The 21222-nt window shown below is 43.8% G+C and overlaps 1 protein-coding gene across 1 annotated transcript; it reads right to left on the bottom strand.

Moving 5' to 3' along the window:
- Positions 1 to 1490: 1490 nt before the first annotated feature.
- LOC121614563 (rap guanine nucleotide exchange factor 4-like) lies at positions 1491 to 21222 on the bottom strand. The gene is made up of 30 exons (XM_041948500.1): positions 21155 to 21222; positions 16765 to 16907; positions 16133 to 16221; positions 14645 to 14791; positions 10849 to 10921; positions 10493 to 10548; positions 9440 to 9546; positions 9224 to 9345; positions 8794 to 8977; positions 8553 to 8637; positions 7930 to 7990; positions 7194 to 7270; positions 6501 to 6647; positions 6087 to 6181; positions 5904 to 5989; positions 5576 to 5654; positions 4663 to 4813; positions 4484 to 4572; positions 4354 to 4381; positions 4188 to 4263; positions 3923 to 4069; positions 3674 to 3771; positions 3296 to 3421; positions 2872 to 3050; positions 2637 to 2727; positions 2487 to 2537; positions 2065 to 2152; positions 1874 to 1938; positions 1716 to 1770; positions 1491 to 1618 (listed from the first exon to the last, which is right to left on the bottom strand). Exons 1-30 carry the CDS (start codon positions 21220 to 21222, stop codon positions 1491 to 1493), a joined length of 2991 nt encoding a protein of 996 aa, XP_041804434.1.

Below are 21222 nucleotides of genomic sequence, written 5' to 3'. Positions count from 1 at the left end.
ACAGAGGTCATTAGGGGGGCATGACGGTCACTGTCGCAGCTTAATTTAGTCAGATCAAATACTGCGCCAACACTCGTGAACAATACAACCTCGTTCCAATCCTCATGTCTTTCATATTTTATCTTCATAGTCACAACATCCAAAAGCTAACTTATTCAAAAAAGAGCAGTTCCACGATTTTCAGCAAAATAAATGATCACATTGTTGAAACTTCACACCCACCATTTGTAAAGCAGGCTTTCATCTAAAAAAATGGAAACTTCTAGTGACGTCTAGCGCTCTGGATTTTACCGCCATCCGCAGCCTTTCCACCACTTGCAAAAACACATTCTGAAATCAAACCGTGAGCACTGTTAAATTAGCTATTTTTATTTACAAGGCAGACCACACATACAGTACAGTTACAGGCCGCTCTGGGGAAAGCCAGCCTCACGGCAGTTCTCGACACACACCGTCACATCAAAAGCTCCTGAGATCAAAGGAAAATTAATGACACTTGTCAAGAACACGCTCAAGATCTACACTCACATATATAAAAATAAAGTTACACGGACTGATCACGACTGGTAGAGATGAGAAGAGTTCCCCTTTAAGAAGAAGTTGCCTTTAGACTCTGCGTGTCGGATCAGTGCTTCCAAATCAAAGGAGTGCGATTTGATTATACAGCTGACCTCAGAGCAGATCGTACCAAGAAACTTTAGCAACTAGAATAATTAATATTCTTCAGGAGTTGTACTCCAATGCAAAAAGAAATCATAACACTGCGGTGACAGATTTGAATACTTTTTGCAATAACATTAGGGCTTTGATCTAATACTCAGTTTAGTAATTTTGAAGTGTCTGACTAGTTAAAAGACACTGACATTTACCTAAAGGACATCAAATCCTAAAGATTTTCAAAGACTCGAATATAATCATGATGAAGTAAATAAGTACTTTCAGATTACCTATTTATCTGTATATTCAACAGGGAGAATGAAGAGTCTAGGTTACTATGGTTTATGGGGTTTTCTGTCTATGAGTGGGACCATCAGGAGAGTAAGGTTTGCATTACAGGCAGGTACAGTAATATATTGTAAACTAGGGCTCATTTGGGGTAGCACAACATTACAGGACACTCCGATAGAAATCCACTGCATAGAACACAAAGCCTATGAAGTTCAGTCATGCAGGATATTGATTCCAGTTCTATACATTACAGTTCTATCTAACAGGTCCCAGACAGTAACAGCTAGTACGGTTAAAACCCTCAGAGACACAGCGACGAGAGAGCTGCTGAACACTTTCTGTCCAGGAGGAAGAGGTTTTTAATGGCACAGTAGAAGTCCTTGATCCATAATAGTCCACAATAGTGTTAAAGTCGTTGAAGGTTGTGATTTGCTACTGAACGGCCGGTCGTGTTGAGTTATTTAATCCAGGTAATGGTTGTGGAGTGTGGTTTTTTTATGCTAACGTCACAGAGAAGGCGATGGTGGTGGAAGATCTGGGGCTCATGTCCGCCGAGGCTCCATCCTGTAGGAGAGCTGCGTCAGCGCCCTCTGGTTGTCGACCACACAGAGCTTCCTAACGTAAGCCCGTACCTCCGCTTGATTTTTGTTGGGTTGGCATATGTCGGGGTCTGATGCGGCAAGAGAAGGAAGAGAAAAAATGTGATTGGGAGGATGTGTGTGAAGCCGGCGTGTGAATGTGTGCTGATGAGTAACGAGCAGACTTACTGAAGGGTTGGCTTCTACAATGCCTCACTTGGCGAATTGTGTTAGCTATAATACGCTGAAGAGATAAGGACAGGAGACTCTTAAGTAAAAAGAGTGTGACATATAAAACATATCCCCAACATGACTAATTCGCCCTTTTTTTGTGCACAGAAACTCACCATTTTCTCAAAATTGACCATACTGTCAATGAAGGTCTTGTTGCCCTCATGTGTAAATGTCATATCTGAAACCAAAAAAATTCATATTAACAGCAGTCATGTTCCTCCCAGAGGTCATTACGTGTGATACAGTGACGGAGGTCTTGTTGAGAGAGCCACGCGTCTCCTCTGTTCTCCACCCTGAGTCGTACCTTTGAGAAGGAGGGGCATGAAGGGGATGATTGGGGGTTCCAGTTTGGTGACGGTGAGTCGGTAGGACCGGTGGTTTCTTGACGGGTCCTGTCACCAAACATATAAACTGTCAATATCTCAGAAGTTCTGTTCATGTATTATGGATTCTAACAAAATAATATACTGATACAATACATAATAACCATTTTTCTCCATTGAGTGCATTTACTTTTATTAATTTACTAAACTTTAACTTTAGCAACATTTTCAATGCTGCACTTCTGATTGTAACAGAGTATTTTTACAATGAGATATAAACTTAATTAAAGGATCTGGTTACTTCCTCCACCACTGCTATATACATTTTTTTTATCTATCATCTATAGTTTTCTGCTGCTACCTGCTGATACTATGGTGGTGAATGGAATTTCATGCTACTCACCATCATACTCTCAAACTCAGCATAGAACTTCTTAAACTTGGTGGGCAGTTTCTGCCAGGAAAAACAGAGGATTTCAGTGTAGTACTTTAGCAATAGTGGAATACACCCAAGGTTCACTGAAGACCTAGATGTAGATTAGACTAAGTTTACCTCCCACGTCTGGCTCAGTCTGCTGACAGCAGGGTTGCTCATCCCCATGATGATGGCAAAGAACGAATTCAGGTTCTTAAACTCCCGACAGCTACAGACAAATATACACATGCAAGACATGACGTGAATGCAGCTAAAGGTCGAGCATGTATATGATAAACTCTTCATATGCGTGCTGGTTGGCACGCGTGCACTTAGATGAAGTGTGTGACAGTCCCCAGCAGCTCCGACTCACTGTGCAGCTATCTTGATGAATTTCTTGAGGAGCTGGACTCTCTTGCTGAGCTGTCCGCAGAGGCAGACCTCAGTGACCACCCACAGCTGAACCTGGTTGAACCTGCGCAGGAACAGATCCAGATTGGCCGTGGTTCTCCTGAAGCTCTGCCGGCCAAACGTGTGGTAGAGCAGCTCATGCTGCAGAGAGAAGGGAGGAGACGTTAGGGGGGAGCAGGTTTAGAGTTAATCTAGTGGACAGGTCCTGCCACCTTGCATCTATCAAGCTTTACTCCTGCAGTGTTTTTGTTCTGAACAATCATGCAGCAACAAATCTCTGCTTTTCAAAGTGTCAAATAAGGCTCTGCAACACCGTACACGCTTGTACCAGATCATAGTCTTGGCCTCAAGTTGTTTTTGTGTGTGAGTGTGAGAGTGCGCGATACCTCATGCACGCAGCTGAAGAGCTCCCAGTCAAACATGGTCATTTGGTAAGCCAGGTCCTTAGAGCTCATCAGCTCAAAAGTTGACATGGAGCCTGCAGAGGGACCCTCCTGGTCTGGAAGAGGGGTCTGACACATGGACACACATTTAAATAAACACATGCAAGAGCACAGGTTCACACACATTAAATAATCACTGTATGGCAATCAAGGCATTTTTACAAATATAGCTTCTTTCAAATAATGTCATGTGACAAAGATCTATATACATCACCATTAAAGTATAATTACAACAACAAGTGAGTGATAGGCATTTCTGTAAACCCATTTAATAAAAGCTTCAGAAGTTCCAAGCAAACAGGGGAAACACTCGTCTCTTACCAGACTGTTGAGCTGGTCTCGAGGACAAGCAAATAATCTGCCGTTGATGCTCAGGACGGAAAACACTGACACGTCGTTCGGCTTCACGATTAGTTTTTCTGTAACAAAAATGGGGATAGTTGAGTCTTCATGAGTCCTGCTCGCTGCGTATGCAGTGTGCATGGTATATACCCAGCTGACAGAATTCATCATGTGTGCATGAAGCCACTGAAACGACTGATTATCTGTAGTTAGAATCTTCATTCTTACCACCAGCAGAGCTGAGGTGGACCAACAGGAGCTCATCGGTGGTGCCAAGTTTGTCGGCCACAGCGCTGATCACTTCTCTTCCCGTCGCTACCACGGCAACCCGGATAGTCGTGTATGTGTGATCGCCGCAGTACACCTTCAACAGGACTAACGCGCACACAGAAATAATACTGAAATGATGAACATTTGTTGGTGTGATAGTGGCACTGCAGGAAAAGTCAGCAATCACACCAAAAAAAACAAAAAAACATTCACATAAACTTACTGTCATCTTGATTCCTGATGGGCTGTTTCTTCTGCAGCCTTTCCTCTCCGTTGCTGAACTGTCTTATTAGGGTTTTCTGTTGGATTATACAAAACAGCATGCATATCACCAAGATGCATGTCAAATGCAATACCAACTTTTTTTCAAAACAATAGTCTGGACTTACTTTTTTTGTGGATTTGGCTTCTTCTGAACTACAAAATGTAAAAAGGGTAGAAAAAACAAACCACGATAAATAGAGGTGGTACATGAAACATCACAGTGAAAGTTTAACGTGCAGAAGCTGGGAAACATACTGTAATTTGACAACTTTCTCCAGGTCAGGAACCAAGTCTTTCAAAGCTCTCAGCGTCCGAGAGTCATTTGATAAGCTCCCATACAACTCCTGCAGAGTGCCAAAGAGGAAGAACCACAATCAGGCCGTGCATATAATCAGTGTTATGTTACTTACTGATATTTGCTTGCTTTTGGTCACCTCGAGGAAGGAGATTGCAGCAGGCTCCTCCTGTAGCATGTATGTGAGTGTGTTAGCCCAGCGCAGGGCCAGAATGACGGCCCTCCTCTTACTGTTGAGCGCGTACTCCAACTTCTCTTGTTCGGGGCCAGGCGGAGATGGCGCATGGTAGGTGCACACGGGGTTAAAGATAAATACAACTTAGATCTTACATTGCACAAGCTGTACAACCACAGCTTGAATCTAAACGAATCGTCACTGCTGCTAAATACGTATCTTTATGTGCAACCCCAGTTCCAGAAAAACTGGGACACTGTCTAAAAGGTAAACAAAACAGATGCATTTATTTGCAAACAAACTGTGTTCAGTTTCATGAAGTCTTCCTGAGCCCATGTAGTAACATCCTTTATCCAATCACGTGTTCACAAAGTGGTGAGCCGCGCTCCATCCTCGCTTATGAGCGACTGAGCCTTTCCAGGATGCTCCTTTCATACCAAGTCATGATACTGTCAGCTGTTACCAATGAACCTGTTTACCTGCGGAATGATCCAAACCTGATGAGGAAACACAACATGGCCCAAACTAAATGCAGTACAGGAAACAGAACTGATATTTCAACCTACCCAAAGCCATGGTTAGCCCTCATCACTGCATCATCAGTACCATATCAGGGTATAATCATCAGTGCAGCAGTGGTATAGCACAACTGGCTGAACACTTGCACTACAATGACTAAGACAATAAGAAAAGACCTTCTTGGCCGGGATTACAACTTCTTACTATGGTGTGAAGGGAGGTGTGCACCCGGTGAGCAGTTCATTAGTGCTGGACAGTCAACTGCTGCTTCAGCACTTCCATAAGCAGAACCACTAAGTTGGACAGTCCAAGATGCTGTCAGTGGCACCGTGCAACAAACAACAGGCAGACAGGATATTGTGCCATGAGTAGAGGGCACAGCTGGCTGTTGGGTATGAAGACGCAGTGCATGAGGACAAAATCATCCACAGCTGGGTCTAACAGATGGGAGAAAAACACAGCAAGAGGGAAGAGAGTCAGATGGGAAAGAGAGGAAATCAAGAGGTGCAAAAGGTAGTGAAAATACCACTAATCATTCATCCATTCATCTTGCTTATCTCTCTATCTATTTCTCCATTGTAATGCATATAATATAGACTATCTCTGGTAACCATCTGTTCAAAATTAATTAGGCCTAACAACCTTTTCACTTTGTATTATTTATATATTTGTTTCTATTCAGCTACCTGGTTCATTGTGATGTATGTCCATTCTCATCGTCTCCAGGAAGTGCTCAAGAATCTTCTCCGGTGTTCCTGATATCACAGTGTACCTGCAGAAAAGGTGAGAAGAAAAAAAAAAGGTCAGACACAGAGAGATATTTTCTACTGTTCAGTTATAAGTATGTGTCCAAGACTCCTCACACATACTTGATGCTTCCCAGGGTGGAGGCGCGGGGACTCTTTTCTAACACCAGCACAGGTTGTTCATGCTCTTTCAAGCGCACCGTGTTGGCTTCCACATCCTGTACATACAAGACGATATGCATGTGTCGCTTTTTACATGGAATACAGCTCCTCTGCCAGAGGAGGGAGACAAACATCATAGACCGGCAGCATCAGCTGGTATATAGTGTAGCGTGAGCCTTCAGACGGACCACGTGAATGAATTCAGGTAGTGTTGAGTGGAAAGCATCTGACTTTTGGCTTTATCTTTTGACTTAGCCGTAACTTTGTGAATATACATTGCTAATAACAGTGTTTGTCACAGTCTGGTAGTGATATGGTGCTGGTGTGGCTACACTTGTATCCATCATGATGAGTGTTTATCTCTCACTGATCTACCCTGAGTATCCTGTTGAAGTCTTCCTTGTCCACACGGAGGAAGTGGCAGTTGTCCTCTCTCAGGACGATGGAGGCAGCACGAGGTGAGTCTGTAACCAGGGCCAGCTTCCCAAAGTCATCACCCTCGTGGAGCGTACACACCACACCCTGTGACACACACACACACACACACACATGCATGAATGCACGCACAAACAAACACGCTCCAAGATACAAACAAGCTCAGACACAAACACAGTTTACAAGTCATCTTAAGCCCTGAAGGGAAATCTGAAAGGAGCAGGAGATCTCAGGACAGGGATGACTCATCTATATGTGTGCATGCAGAGTGCATGTGTGTAAGTACATGTGTGATCAGTGTGTATGCACACACATGAGCACGTAGAGGACATCTGCCAGTACAGTGGTTGTAAATCAGCGTGTGGTGTGAAATATGCGTACAATCCCCTAAAGACATTTAATCATAGTGATGAGTCATGGTGAGCTGGGCAGAGTTTGCCAAACTCCAGTGCTGGTGTTTCCCGGCCCCGCAGGGCAGACACTGCTGGTCTGATCAGCTACACGTTTTAATCCATTACTTCCAGATGAAATATCATCCAATGAAGCAGAAAGCTGTAACAATGCTCATGCCTCAAACAAACAAACATAAGCATGCAGGTGGATGAATGCATTCAAGCACACACACACACACACCTTGCCGTAGATAACCACGTTGACAGAGCCCTTCTGGATGATGTACCATGATGTGCCCTCCTCTCCTTGGTTGAACACTGGAAGATAAAGTGGACAAACAGAAGGACATCAGCCGCAGTTTGCATCAAAATTCATACTCCTCCTTGGAGTTACAACGCAGTCAAATCTGAACGTGACAGAGATATTTTTAGATTATGCTTCCTGAGGATGTCATCGTCTCTAATGTCCAATGTCCTGTGCTAGCTGTCTGTGCATCCACAGGTAAACTGCAAACAGGAACTGCTAACAGCTAATTCAGCATACTTTTAATAGGGCCAAGTGACCAAAATGTAAGCAAATGAGTCCACAGATAACTTTAATCACTGACTCCATGGCAACATTATTCTTCGTGTTTACATCCCCCAACATCTCAGAATGATACTACTGCAGTTCCAAAATGTGATTATGCCTCAAAGTGATAAATAATAACAGTATACTCGGTCCAGTAATTCTAACTTTATTTCATGTTGCACTATCAAGATTTCTTTGAGCCTCAGAATGTCCCATCAACCTGGTTCTTATATTCCTGTAACAGTGATGCTATCCATCAATGTGCAGGTATTTGCCTTGTGTTTAAAGCCAGGGAGTATATGGAGGGTGCTGGGGGGTGCAGTAGTCTATATTTTGTCTGAGGGGGGACCCACAGTGTCAAAGACTTCTAAATAAGAAGGCATTCTAGGACAAAGTGAAGACTCACACACTGTTCCAGCTTTCGCATGCGACTCGAAGATCACAACGCTCGCCAGTTCCCTCTTCACCTACAAACCAGAGCACACTGTTCAGGCCATGTTGGATTCAACTGCAATGCAGAAACATGTGCGAGAACAGTAAAAGTGCACAGATCGGGGTGTTTAAGGATTATTTAAATTGATCTGGGAGACATGACAGCACATGCACGTTTCAGCTTGAAGAGAATTTAATTTGCTGATTAAATGTAGTTGGAATCTAATATAAATAAGCAGTCTGTTCAAAATGATAATGGAGGGAAATAGGAATAAAAATCACTTAAATGAAAAACTTGATTTAAGCCCATTGTTCGAGAACCACTTAGTGATTCTAGGAATATATGTAGCATGAAAACAACAGCAAGAGCCATTACAGACTTCAGGACTCCTCCACATGGTGAATACCTGCCATCACACGGCAGAATGGTATAAAACTGCATCCAATTACACTGGCAAGAGAAACGCTGACAGTGACTACAGCTCCTTCCTCTGGTCTTACAAACAAAAAAAATGTACAAAGCGGCTCTTAAGAATTAACAGCCTTTTTGGAAACCTGTACTGTCCCTTTAAAAGCGAAGTGGACCGGCTGACTCACGGTGTTGGAGAGGTGAGCTAAGGCCTTGATGTGAAGCAGCTCATCATAGATGATCTCTAGGTCATCCCCTGTCCTCTGACCAGGCCTGCAGACACACACAGGGGTTAGTCACAATGAGCTCACCATGAAGATTTCATGCACGCACTTCACTTCTTATTACACTACATAGAAATTAGTGTTGACGCATCCTACTGCTAAAAGAATGTGGCTGTTTTGAAAGTCATTATTGGCTGTTACTGACGATTTCCTGAGGATCATGCGCAGCAGTGCGTCTGGGCCGATCTGAGCGAGGAAGAGGATGGTCTCTGGCAGCTCTTCCTCACTCTCCCTCTTCTCCTCCTCGCTGGGCAACGGCGTGTCCTCCTCCTCGTCGTCAAGAAAACGGTAGAACAGGTACTTGTCCTGGAAACCCAGCTCCTGGTCCACTGAGGAGCACACACGGTCAGAAGACACAAGTGTGCACGTTTTCAGCAATCACGTGTTGTTTTCTACTCTCAGAACTCAATTTTCAGACGTCTCCTTTGAAGGTTATGAATTTGAGATTCAATCTGTATTTGATGTTGCTGCTTCAAAATTTCTAATTAATTTCCACATTGGTATTCATCCTGACACGGCAGTGCATGGAGTGAGACTAAACAGAATACTCTATATAACGAGAAAGATTTCGTTACCATGGTTGAGCACCCCTTCTTCTAGTAGCGCCTGCCACATCCCTACAGCATGGGACCGTGTGAGAACACAGGCACTCTGCAGCACCAGCCAGTCCACCAGCTCTGTGCCTACGCAGCATTGTCTGCAATACACACAAACCACTAAAATGCACTGAATCTTCCTAAAGCTGTTGCATGCATATTCACAGTTGGGGCTGTAGACAAGCGCGCTCTCACCTGTATGTCTTGAGATGGTACTTCCTGTCTCGGATCATGTGCGGGGCTCTGGACAGGATGGCATTGCGCAGGACCTTCCCGGCTCTCTGCAGCTTCTCTGAAGGAATCTACAGAACGCACAGGAACACCGGGCTAGTTTGGTGAACTGACTGCGTGCCATGATTCACAAGTCAATACTCGCGACACCTGTGCTGCCGCCAGGTAAGCTAATATTACCAGGTTAAACTTATCTTGATTCAAATCAATAAATTCTTCTGTAAAATACATGGAAAATACCAATAAACCAACAATAAAATTGATAATTTTGACTGTTGACCTTGAGATAGACTGGCACGCTGCGAGGGATGCATGCTAATACTAGTAACATACAGGTACAGCACTATACAGCAGTCATACCAGTCAAATTGTATCAAAACACACAGTGGATACATACAAGCAAACACATCCTATACAGATCACACCTGCCCCTTAGAAACAGAGGAAAAGGACAGATGTGTGTACACACACACAGCTGCTGGAGAAAACAACAAAGCAAGGCATGCTAATTGGGCAGATGGGACCTTTCTTCTGTGTGCATGCGTTAGCTGGCATTAGCATAACTACAGAGGATCACAGCTGTGAGTCATCACTTGTCTCGTCTCTGAACACACGCACACACCTCCAAAATTCATACTGGCATTCAGGCTCATTCACAGACATGAAAGTATGCAGCAGCGCACAGTTTTCTGACACTGGGATCCAGTTTACTGTCTTTTCTCTCTCAATGTTTTTGGTTTTTGTAAAGTAGCTGCCCTGTCCACACACACATCCTCTGACACAAGTAGTGAGACATAGAGGAATCCAAGACAAACTGAGGCTGCCTGGGACACACAGTATATTGGTTGTGAGTTTGGCTCATTCATGCTTTGTGTGCCGCGAGGAAAGACACAGCTCCCTGAAACGTGTTGGCAGGGCTCATTTAAAGGATTGGGTTGCCGTGCTGAACTTTTTCGCACTTCCTGCACAAATCCAAGACTTTTGGGTTTCGAGCAGCAATCTGCAGAGAGTGTTTACCTTGTTGTGAGCTTTGTTTGCAGAGTCTGAGTTCATGTTGTCTTTGTCTGCGAGTCCTGAGGAGGAAAAACTGTAGTCAAGCTGATTCAAAATGAAGAATTTCACAGAAGTTAAGCTATGAGTTATAATATTCATCATTCTACATTCTACCTTTTTGGTATATCTTAATCCAAATACAACCGACTCAGCCTCTCACCTCTGTTTCACAAGACTACATTACTATTTTTATTGTTTTATGCATAACTAAACACACTTAGATCCAGTAATTAAACATATTATCACTTGTACAGAGTTTCTTTGATTCTACTGTATGTGTGTATGTGTTTGTGTGTGTGTGTGTGTGTGTGTCTACTCACTGTCATTGTTGGATCCACTCTCCATAGCTCCATAAGGAGGGGCCAACAGTCCAGCCAAGCTCTGACGATACTTCTACAAAACAAATCACACACACACACATCAGAATTTATGCCTATCCTAAAAAAAGTACACCTCCATTATTTTGATCTTCCAGAAGACATCATCTATCAAACATCAAAACCCGTTATTCATCACTCTAACATACACAGTGTCACTTTCAAGCACACACACTGCAAGTGCCCCTCAAAACAAAGCCCTTTGTACAACCAAGATCATTTACATGCAGAACAACTAACATTATATAACACACACGCACACACACACAGCAGCAGCAGCATTCAGACAAAGGTTAATGAGACTGTACAGATGCTGCTCTTACAGCTGTTACGAACAATACAGTGTGTTTACATCTCTATAGCAGAGACACTGAAATACACACAGCAGGTAATTCTGAGCCTGAATGTGCCCTTGCTTTTTGCAACCTATGCCCTCTGAGGACTTCTATGAACACACACACACACACACACACACAGAGGCAGAGACAGAGGGAGCATCTGTTTGACCTAAAGTCACAAACAGCCCTGTCAATGTCTTTCTTGCCCACAAACACAACCAAAGAAGCGTTGCAAAACAGTTTCTGGAAGTTTAAGTTTCATTTTGTGAAAAGGTAGCAGAAGTAAATAGGACACATGACAGTGAAACATTATTTAGCACACATGCACACCACAGACTACACAGTGTCACAGTGGAGGAGTCAGACTCACCTGAGGTAACACACTCAGCTGCCTAATGCTGGAGGGACTGAAACCCCAGAGAGCTGCCCTCTGCTCCTTTACAACTCACACACAAGCCACCGGATAGCATCCTGCTCAAAACAAGCTGCTCTCCTCCTTTCTTTCTCCCCGCTCTCTTCCCCTCTCTCTCACACACAGTCACCCCAGTGTCTTCCCCGGTCTCTCGCTCCCCCTCTCTCACCGCGATCGAGCCAACAACCAAGCCACTTTCTCTCACAGGTTACCACGGTGATCTGAGTCTCCGTACCACAGAGCTACTCCAGTGGAGGAGGAAAGAGGGGGGGGCAGAGAAAGGAAGCAAGAAAGGAGTAGTGAGGGTGAGGATGCAGGGGGGGAGGGAGCGGAGGAAAGGACGGAGGCTGGCAAAAGACACAACCTGGCCAATAATGGAGAGAGGAAGTGGGCAAGAGAAATGTAGAGCAGGTGAAAGGGACAGAGGAGTAAATTAGGGTCGAAAAAGAAAGTAAGAGAGACCAAGTGCGGGCCAACCAAGCACCCACTGTTTGGAAACCTGTGTGTTTACACATATCTGCCAGAGACAACAAGCTGCTTTATGCCTTCACCCCGTTCATTCATCTCACTTCCACTGGGTGTTACAATTATGGAGCAGCGCTTTTTTTTCTTTCATCTTTTCATCAAACACATGACTGCATTCATCCCGCAGCTTTCTAGTCCTCGCCACACACAAGCACACGCAGCACGGGCACACAAATTAGTCCATGCATACACACACACACACACACACACACACACACACACACACACACACACACACACACACACACACACACACAAAGATCCTTTTACTATGAGCTGAATAAGATTCAAAAGAGGACAACCGCGGGCTATGTCTTCTGCTTTATGTCTACTGTCCTAAAATAGACAGCAGAGAGGAAGAGTGAGTGCACTTAGTTGACAAACAAACACACGACAAGCCTGATAATAAGATGGTACACGTGCTGTAATCACCAATTACTGTCTTATCTCGCTTTTACATGTTCCTGTGTCATGAAATGGAGATATCACGTTTCAGTGAATCCAATTTCATCTAGTAATAATAGGACTGAAGAGGCCATTACTTTTTTCAGAAATGGCAACAATGAATAGACGAATGTGAAACAAAACAGCATTTATTTTTGGAGAAATCTCTTTTTGTCAACAGGGTTGTCAAAAACAATGCTCACACTCATATTTACGCTTGGTTCATAACACGACCCACATATAACACACGAAAAAGGTCGGCCAAAAGAAAACCACATTGATGTGCAAAATGCAGCATGTTTTAATCATTATTTAAAACACAGAAAATCTGTGTGAAAATCAGAGCAGTAACTAAAAACACATATTTCATTAATGAGGGAAAAACTCAGTTTAATGTAATGAACAACAAAAGGCTTTATACTACGTTTTTTTTTCCGCAGATGTAGTCTTACTTCCCAAGACCGGTAAAAACAGACTCTGATATGTAAAATACCGCAATAAATCCACCCAACTACATCTGAAGTCAACAGTGTTGACATCAGAAAACACTCAAAACACTCAAAAATCATTCTATAAAGTGAGCCTGACCTCTGACCTCAATGTGAGCGAAACCAAGGAAAAAACTACAATTGGAAATAAAATGTCCTTTAAAAATTAGAAGTACTAAAGCCATAATCTGTATGTGGAAAAAACTAGACACAAAAACAAATAAAGAAGAAAAGGAGGAAAATGGGACCTTTTGGATTTGACAATGCAAAATAGGAGATTAGAGCCTGACAAAACAACATGGCACACAGGACTCTGGAGCCTCAGCAAACCGATCCACTCCTCCGCCAGGACCTCCTCTCTGAGAGGGACCCAGTGTGCGACTCTCAAAGGACATGCCAGACCAAAGTACTGATTCTTCCAGTTTGTATGATACAGTGTCTGTTCACAATATCTGATACACCTGCTGACGGTGAGTTTTTATATTCTGAACGTGACTCATCTAAGTCATTCCACGCTACAGTGTTATTGGCTTTTTCCCCTCTAAGGTGTGGTACACGGTGATATGTTTTATTGATGGAAGTTATGTCTGCAATATACCAATATTACCCACAGTGTACGATATTTCATTCTGAAGCACAAAGGGAAAGATGATTGCTGCAGCGCCTGTCTTTGCATTTTCATTTGATTAATATCTACTACAAGTGAATCCTACTGATCTCACCAACACAGAGTGGACCCCATTTGAGAATATCCTCTTAAAATTCATCTTGGCAGTACAAGTGTTGTGATCTTTTCTTTGAAAAACAGAGGTCATACTCTGATTCTGGATAGGAATCGGCTATTTAGACTCTTCATATTGACACAGCAGTGAAAGCACAGGTGTAAATAATGATGTAAATCACTGCAATGGAAAGTTACACAAAAGAAGTTGTTAATGGTATTGAATACATCTGCACTTTTCCTGCAGTAACTTGTCAAAATATCTGCATTTAAAAAAAGCATTCTGCCAATCTATGTGGAAAAACTGAATTTATTCAAGCATATTAAGCCAGTCCAACAGGATACTACCTAACCTCCTCTTTCCAACACGAATCAGAAAGTGTTAAAATCAATCCATCTGTACCTGAGCCGAGGAGGAAACCTCTGTTTTATTCATGGCAGTACAAGAACTAATGTGAACTTATCACACCTCACACTTAGATATCCCTTGTCTCTCTCTCTCCCTCTCTCTCTCCCTCTCTCTCTCTCTCCCTCTCCCGCTCCCTCTCCCTCATTGCTGAGTATCACCTGAGGTGTGTGTCTAATAGGTGGAACAGGGGGCACTGCTATGGCAGACAGCCCTCTTGTGGTTAAAGGCACAATAACAATGGTAAGTTGTCTGAAGAAACGAGAAACTCCTTCCACGACAGAAACCTTTAGGTACGCTACCAAGACAGCGTTCATGCTGAATCATGTGCTTCCGGCTCATACTCACAGATACATACAGTAGAGCGGCTCGTACGGTTTTTAAAACCCTCTCTTTGTCTCTCACCTCCCAGAGACTCTTGAACTCCCTCTGCTCGATACGGAGCAGCTCGCTGGTCTCCCTGCTGACGATGGTAGCGTGGCGTGGTGTGTTGTCCAGGATGGACTCCCCGAACGCTGTCCCGATCCCCAGCGTACAGATAGTGACTGCATCCTGCACACAAACATGTTTCCTTAAATATGCTTGTTAGAGATGAAATGTGTGAGAGCCAACAGGTTTAAATTTAAGGATGAAATCAGTTCAAATGAGCCCTACCATACAGGAGCAATGGTTATACTGGTTCTGCTTGCGGTTATACAGTAAATCGCTCGATTGTGACACGACTAGAGCTGCAACTAAGGATTATTTTCATAATCAACTCATCTGGAAATCTGGAAAAAGATTTTTCAATTAATCGTTTGATCTATATAACCATAGAAAACAATCGTAACAATGTAAAGACAAGGAAAAGCGACACATTTCAGAATCTCAGAAACATAAACAAGAGAATGTTTGCATTTTCTCTTTAAAAAAACTGACTCAAAATGAACCATTTATCAAAATCGTCGCCGATCCATTTTCTGTCTATCAGCTAAACGCTGCAGCCCCGGACGCTTCATAAAAATGGACAGACATGAAGAGCAGACAGATTAAAATATGGTAATTAATGCAAATAAATTCAAACACGAGGGACGAGTAAACGGAGTCTCCTGTAAGGAAAATATCTCTGGGTGCTGGATATAATTGGACACTAGAGGCGGGCGAACACACACACACACATGCACATATATACACACGCCATCCACTGATTTAGACAAATATTCTGCATGCTATGGAAACCTTTTCAGCTGTCCAAAGTGACATTTCAAATATAGCCACAGAAACTAGGCCACCAATGGCACTTTAGGGCTACATACATAAAAGGGACGATTCACAATGGAGGGGCTTCTTATCTCTGTCTTTAACCGGGAACAAATCCCCTCTCTCTCTCGCTCTCTCTCTCTTCTCTCCCACATGTCATTCTTCTCCTCTATATGTACAGTATAAACCTATTTCCACACTGTAGCGTAAAGGGCATAACAAGTAGCAGAAGCACAGTTCTCAGAGGACTTGTTTTCTGCGCTGTGGCAGCTTTGCTCTGGCATATTTAAGCAGGGAGACATGAGCTAATGTACTAGAACAATGTCAGCATTGAAGAGAGTCACGCAGGACCAGCTCTCTAAAATGAGGCGCACTTGTAGAGCATCTGGATCTCGACAGAGAAGGTTACGCTAAAAGCAGCACGAGAGGGAGTCGGAAACGGCAGCCGTGAAAAATCATCACAAATACACAAGCAAATAGCAGAATGAACCCGGTGGTGTCTGTGATTCACGCTTCAATTCATTATTCATTCATTCATTTGTGATTCAAATGATTTATAGGAAACACAGAAGAGAGAGAGAGAAAGAGCAGCACAAGTGAAACTAAGCAAGCTATTATGCATGAAGCTCTAATCTGACTGGAAGCTGGTCTTACCTGGTGGTTGGCGGTTTCTGACACTTTGACGTCCAGGGAGCCAGACAGGACAGCGTACCAGCTGGTGCCTATGTCTCCCTGTCGAAACACTGCGGACAGTAAAATACATTAAACAGTGTAGAGTGCTGGTGGAATGAAAAACATATCAGTCAGTGAAAGACATACAGCAGATCCAGGCACGATTAGCAGCTTTTCTCTATGTTATAAGTATATATTAAATATCTAAATGAAAACTATTTGGGCTCTGGGAAATTATTATGGAATTTTCACAGTTTTCTGCTATTTTTATAAAGCAACTGTGATATTTCATGGCTATAAATACTGCAATAATCATTTATTAATTATTAGCATTTATGTTGACGTCCATTTCCAATGAACATGTTAAAAAAAGGCTTGTGTTATTTGTTTGCAGAGAGGTGTGTACACATGAATTTAAATGATCACAGCTCACACAGCAAAGGGATCTCCTTCAGCACGACTGTCATATAATAACGTATACAGTATATACTGTATAATGATGCTTCACTATACAGAGCCAGTCTGAGCCTGACAGCCTCAGAAGCATCTATTGTCGTACACAAAACCATATCCGTATTTGTGTGTGTGTGTGTGTGCGCGTGTACAGCACATACAAGTGATGCCTTTCTCTAGGCATTCGTAGAAGGCACAGGCACAGATCTGCAGTAAGAGCGGAGGTGGGAACCTATGGAAGGCTTTGACCTCTCTCAGTCTGGTCAATATGATGTCCACATCCTCTCCTGAGCGCTCCGAGGGCCTGCGCACAACAGAATTCATTAGGCCTAATGTTAGCAGTTAAAGAACCACACCAGTGCTAATTCATGTTTTTGGCCTATTAACTGCGAAACTATGTTAAACAAAATGATTAACTGCAGGATGTAACTTGTTCAGTGCGATGGATTATCTTTCCCGAGCGAATCCATTTCTGCATAGAGAGCAAGGGAATCAATCACGAACCTACAGTGTGCTTTGGAAAGCGGCTGGCAATGTTAAATATTTGCAATTAGCAGTTAATGGACTAAAACATGAAAAATCAGTGGTATTGTCCCAAGATGAAAGGCAGCTGTAGTGTTTTAGTGTTATCTGTGCATTTGTGTGTGTGTGTGTGCGTGTGCGTGTGTGAGCACGCTGCTTCATTGTTCAGCCTCATGTCTTAGCGATAACAGTGGAGAGCTGCAGGCGTTACTTCTCTCGGCTCAGACCCCCCACAGGGTGTTGATGTAAGATCTCATTTGTACTGCTGCTGTTTCTAATACGCTTAAATCTGAGCCTGCACGCGCACACACACTCACACACGCACACACCAGCATTGTTGGACATCGACGCGGGCGCACAGACACGAGAACACACAGAAGATTGATCTGAGAGCTTAAACATTCTGTTCTGTGACGCGGTGGTGAAAAAACTACAAAGCCGAAACATCTCAGAGTAACACACACTGCAGTTAGTGTCATTCATTCACATTTTTGCCTCTGCTAGTGAGTCATCCTTGCACGTGTGTGTGTGGCTTCTTCCTTCACAGACGAGAGGCTATGTATCCCCTCTCCTCCTTCAGCTCCTGCCCGTTCCCTCGCTCCCAGCTTTCCCTTCTTTGTCTGCCTCCACTAAACATTTCTCTTATCTCCATCCATTTTTCCTCCACTCTCAAGATTTCCTGTTTCTCTCAGGAACATTGTAGGCGAGATGGAAAAGAACAAATGGCCTCTTTCTTCTTTACTCTACCCATTTTCTCCTCTCCATTACTGGCACATTCGTGTTTCCCTCCATCCATTAAGTCCCACACTAACGCACCCGCACTCACTATCCCTCCATCATTATCCACTCATTTCTGCTTTGCAAGCTCACAGGCAGCGATGACTCCCCCTTTTACCCCCCCACACACACGTACATACAGGGATAAACACATATATTTGTGTCCCCAGGCTGTAGTAGATTGTCCTCCGTACCCAGGACGGTACTCCCACATAAACACAGACTTCGCCTAAAGGGATGTACCGCACAACACATCTTTCCAGTCCCACAACATCTGCCACGAGCTCAGGCCCATTACAAACGGGTCTTTTCCTTCTCTCTCTGTCTTTTTAGCCCGTTTTTTTTTTTTGCCTCTGACTCATCCTCCCATCATCCTTTTACGGCCTGTATATTGGCCCTTGGTGCTCAGACAGAGCATCATATCCCAGTGTAGGCTGGGTTAATGGTTTAGACAGGTGGACTCCCACACACTGCAACAGGGAGAGACAGGGAGGTGAGCTCTGCAGGGCTGAATGGGTAATACCAGCATCACCCTTCACCTATGCGTCTACAGTGAAACTGTAGACACGTCAGTTATAATCCCCTGGTTAAATCCTTGTTCCCTCTGTCTTTCTCTGTTCCGTTGTCCTGTGCTTGCTCGCTCCCTGCCCGTCCACAGGAATCTTCCTCCCCTGTTAGTACGAGACGGATGCGACCTGAGAGCTGTTCACCTGACCTTACTCTCCCTCCATCCCCCTTTTCTCTCCTCCTTGACTTCTCCCTTTCTCAGCCTTTCCCCCCGACTCATCATGTCAGCAGAGATCTCAGCTTTCAACCACAAATTATAGCCACACATGCACACACATGCGCACTCACGCATACATGCAGGATTTACTAATGGACCAGCATGACACAGTGAAGAGAAAATTGAGAGACACCAGAAGGTTCTGCAGATTGTTTTAGGAAAGATCCATCTGGAAAAACTCACTGTTTCCAGACAAAATAAATCATAGGTTGATTTATGGCAGCCAACCAAAATGTCAGACAGCCTCAGCACAAACAGATTTCCCGAGCTGGCAGATTAATGCATTACTGTAGCAGAGTCTCTTTAATTGTATGTACACAGCTCTTTCGACAACCATCTGCATCACCAGTAAAGACCTGAGATCCTGTAAAAAACACTGAATATTAATCAGCATAAACACAGCTCAGTTTACAATTTACCAGCGAAACATCACTCATCAAATTGCTCATCCAGCCGGGACATATTTGAAGATCGACCTTCATATTGTCAAATCAACCCACGTGAGACAACAGGTTTAACTTGTGTGAAGCTGCTTTTGTCTTGAACTTGTTGTTTTCCTTGTCACTTGATGGCCGTGAACTCATCACATTGCTCTGTGCGTCTACTTTTCTCCAGCAGAGGAACATTAAAGTTCATCTGGCATCAGGACCGGTGCTGTGTTTGTGCTGACTGGACCGTCTATTACCTTCCCGGGGAAACACTACACAAAACAAATCTGATCTTATCTCACATACTTCACACTCACTGCCAATAAATGTCTCTGGACAGATGTATTAGAGACAGTCACATCTTAACCGCCGTCTTAGTTTTTCATTCCCCCTCTCCCCCCGCCTCTCACTCTCCACTTGCTCACATCAACAGTTACTCTAGATGAAAGCTGCCCCACACACACACATACACGCACATACACACAAACACACTGCTGGTTATTGATTGAATAAGGAGGTGCATAGCTGAGGAGCACTGAGTGCTCTGCAAATAAGATCCTGTCCTGGCTAATATTACGGCCCAAACTACTACTGCACATTGACTGCATTTTGCTTAAGATATTCAGTGCTGTGCTGTTTTTTTATATAAATTGTAAAGATTTTAGTACTGTGAGGATCACACCCCGCTCACAATGATTTTATATTGTATTCTACACAGCTGTCCACATTTAACAACAAATCACACTTAACTAACACCAAACAATTTACTAACTTATTGATCAGTCAATCAACACAAAATAAATTAACAAACATTTTGATTTGATCTATTTTTTTGAGCGAAAACGCCCAAAGCATAGTGGTTCCAGCTTCAAATTGTAAATTATTTGGTGGTCTTTGGTCTTTTGGTGGGATAAAAACAGCAACATAAAGACAACACCTGGTCGCTTGCTGTTCACTGTTTCCTGACATTCTGCAGACCAAACAATTAACCAAATCAAGAAAATAATCAGCTGACTAACCTAATGTGGAAATGATCCTTAGCCGCAGCCCTACACTTCATCATCTCTGTCAGCGGCTAAATATAACAGCACATTGTTTTTACATCATGCATCAGTCTTATTACAGGTGAGGATACGAAGACAAGATGGTAGCTTCAGGTTGCCAATGGTAACGTGAGGATGTGTCATAGAGAGGTGTGTGCAGCACGCGTGGGTGTCGGTGCTGTGGGGTGCATGTCTCGTATACCACTGTTTGTTTAAGGTGTGAGGTGTACCATCTACAGCAATTAGTGCACAGGCTGCCATTTCATCTTGTTTATTTATTCAAGCCCACTCCCTTGGACACTGTGCCTGTTCTGGCACAGTTTGCTTGCAGCATGAGACCTTGAATGTTAACTGGGCAGATACAGCATAAACCCAGCAGCTCCTGGGCTGCTCAAAGAGGAGAAGGCTTGTTAATAAACACACTGTGAATTGGCTGATCGGTTATTCTAACGTGCTCAGTAAGAGCAGACAAATGCAGCCTCAACTGCAGCAGCATTGTGACAAACATGGGGGGGGGGGCAAAGCACTGACCTGCTGCTAATCCACATTTCCAGGAAATCGCTAACACGCACGCCACGATAGTATTTTAAAAATGTATGGATATTTGATTGAAGCGGACGGACATAAACCATGTGCGTCTGTCCTGCCGCGTATCACAGCTCGTGCGGTGCGGAGACATCCCGGTGATGAACCTCGAAGCCACCAACGCCTTTCTGACCGAGCACACGCGAAAACAGGAACCTTTTCAAAAAACAGCGTGTATACGATGCGCTCCAGCCTCGAGCATCACTGGACGCTGGGGTGTTTATTCAGTGGAAATGACAGCAGCCTAGCTGTAGAGCCCAAAACAAGGCGTATCGCGCTATTGTTGCACACTCACACGCCGCACGCGCGGCGATCGCCGGCTGCGTTTAATCACGTTGACGCGGGTGAATGGAAGAGGGTCGAGAAAACCGCTGCGTGGGGATGCGCGGCGTGGAAGCGTGTGTTCACCCACCTTTTGTCCAGGCAGCAGATCCACTCCGCCGACGGGGACGAGTTGGGGGACGTCTGCACCGCTACCAT

The sequence above is a fragment of the Chelmon rostratus genome, chromosome 12, assembly GCF_017976325.1.
Source record: "Chelmon rostratus isolate fCheRos1 chromosome 12, fCheRos1.pri, whole genome shotgun sequence".
NCBI lineage: Eukaryota > Metazoa > Chordata > Actinopteri > Chaetodontiformes > Chaetodontidae > Chelmon > Chelmon rostratus.
This window is presented reverse-complemented; position numbering and strand designations above follow the sequence as displayed.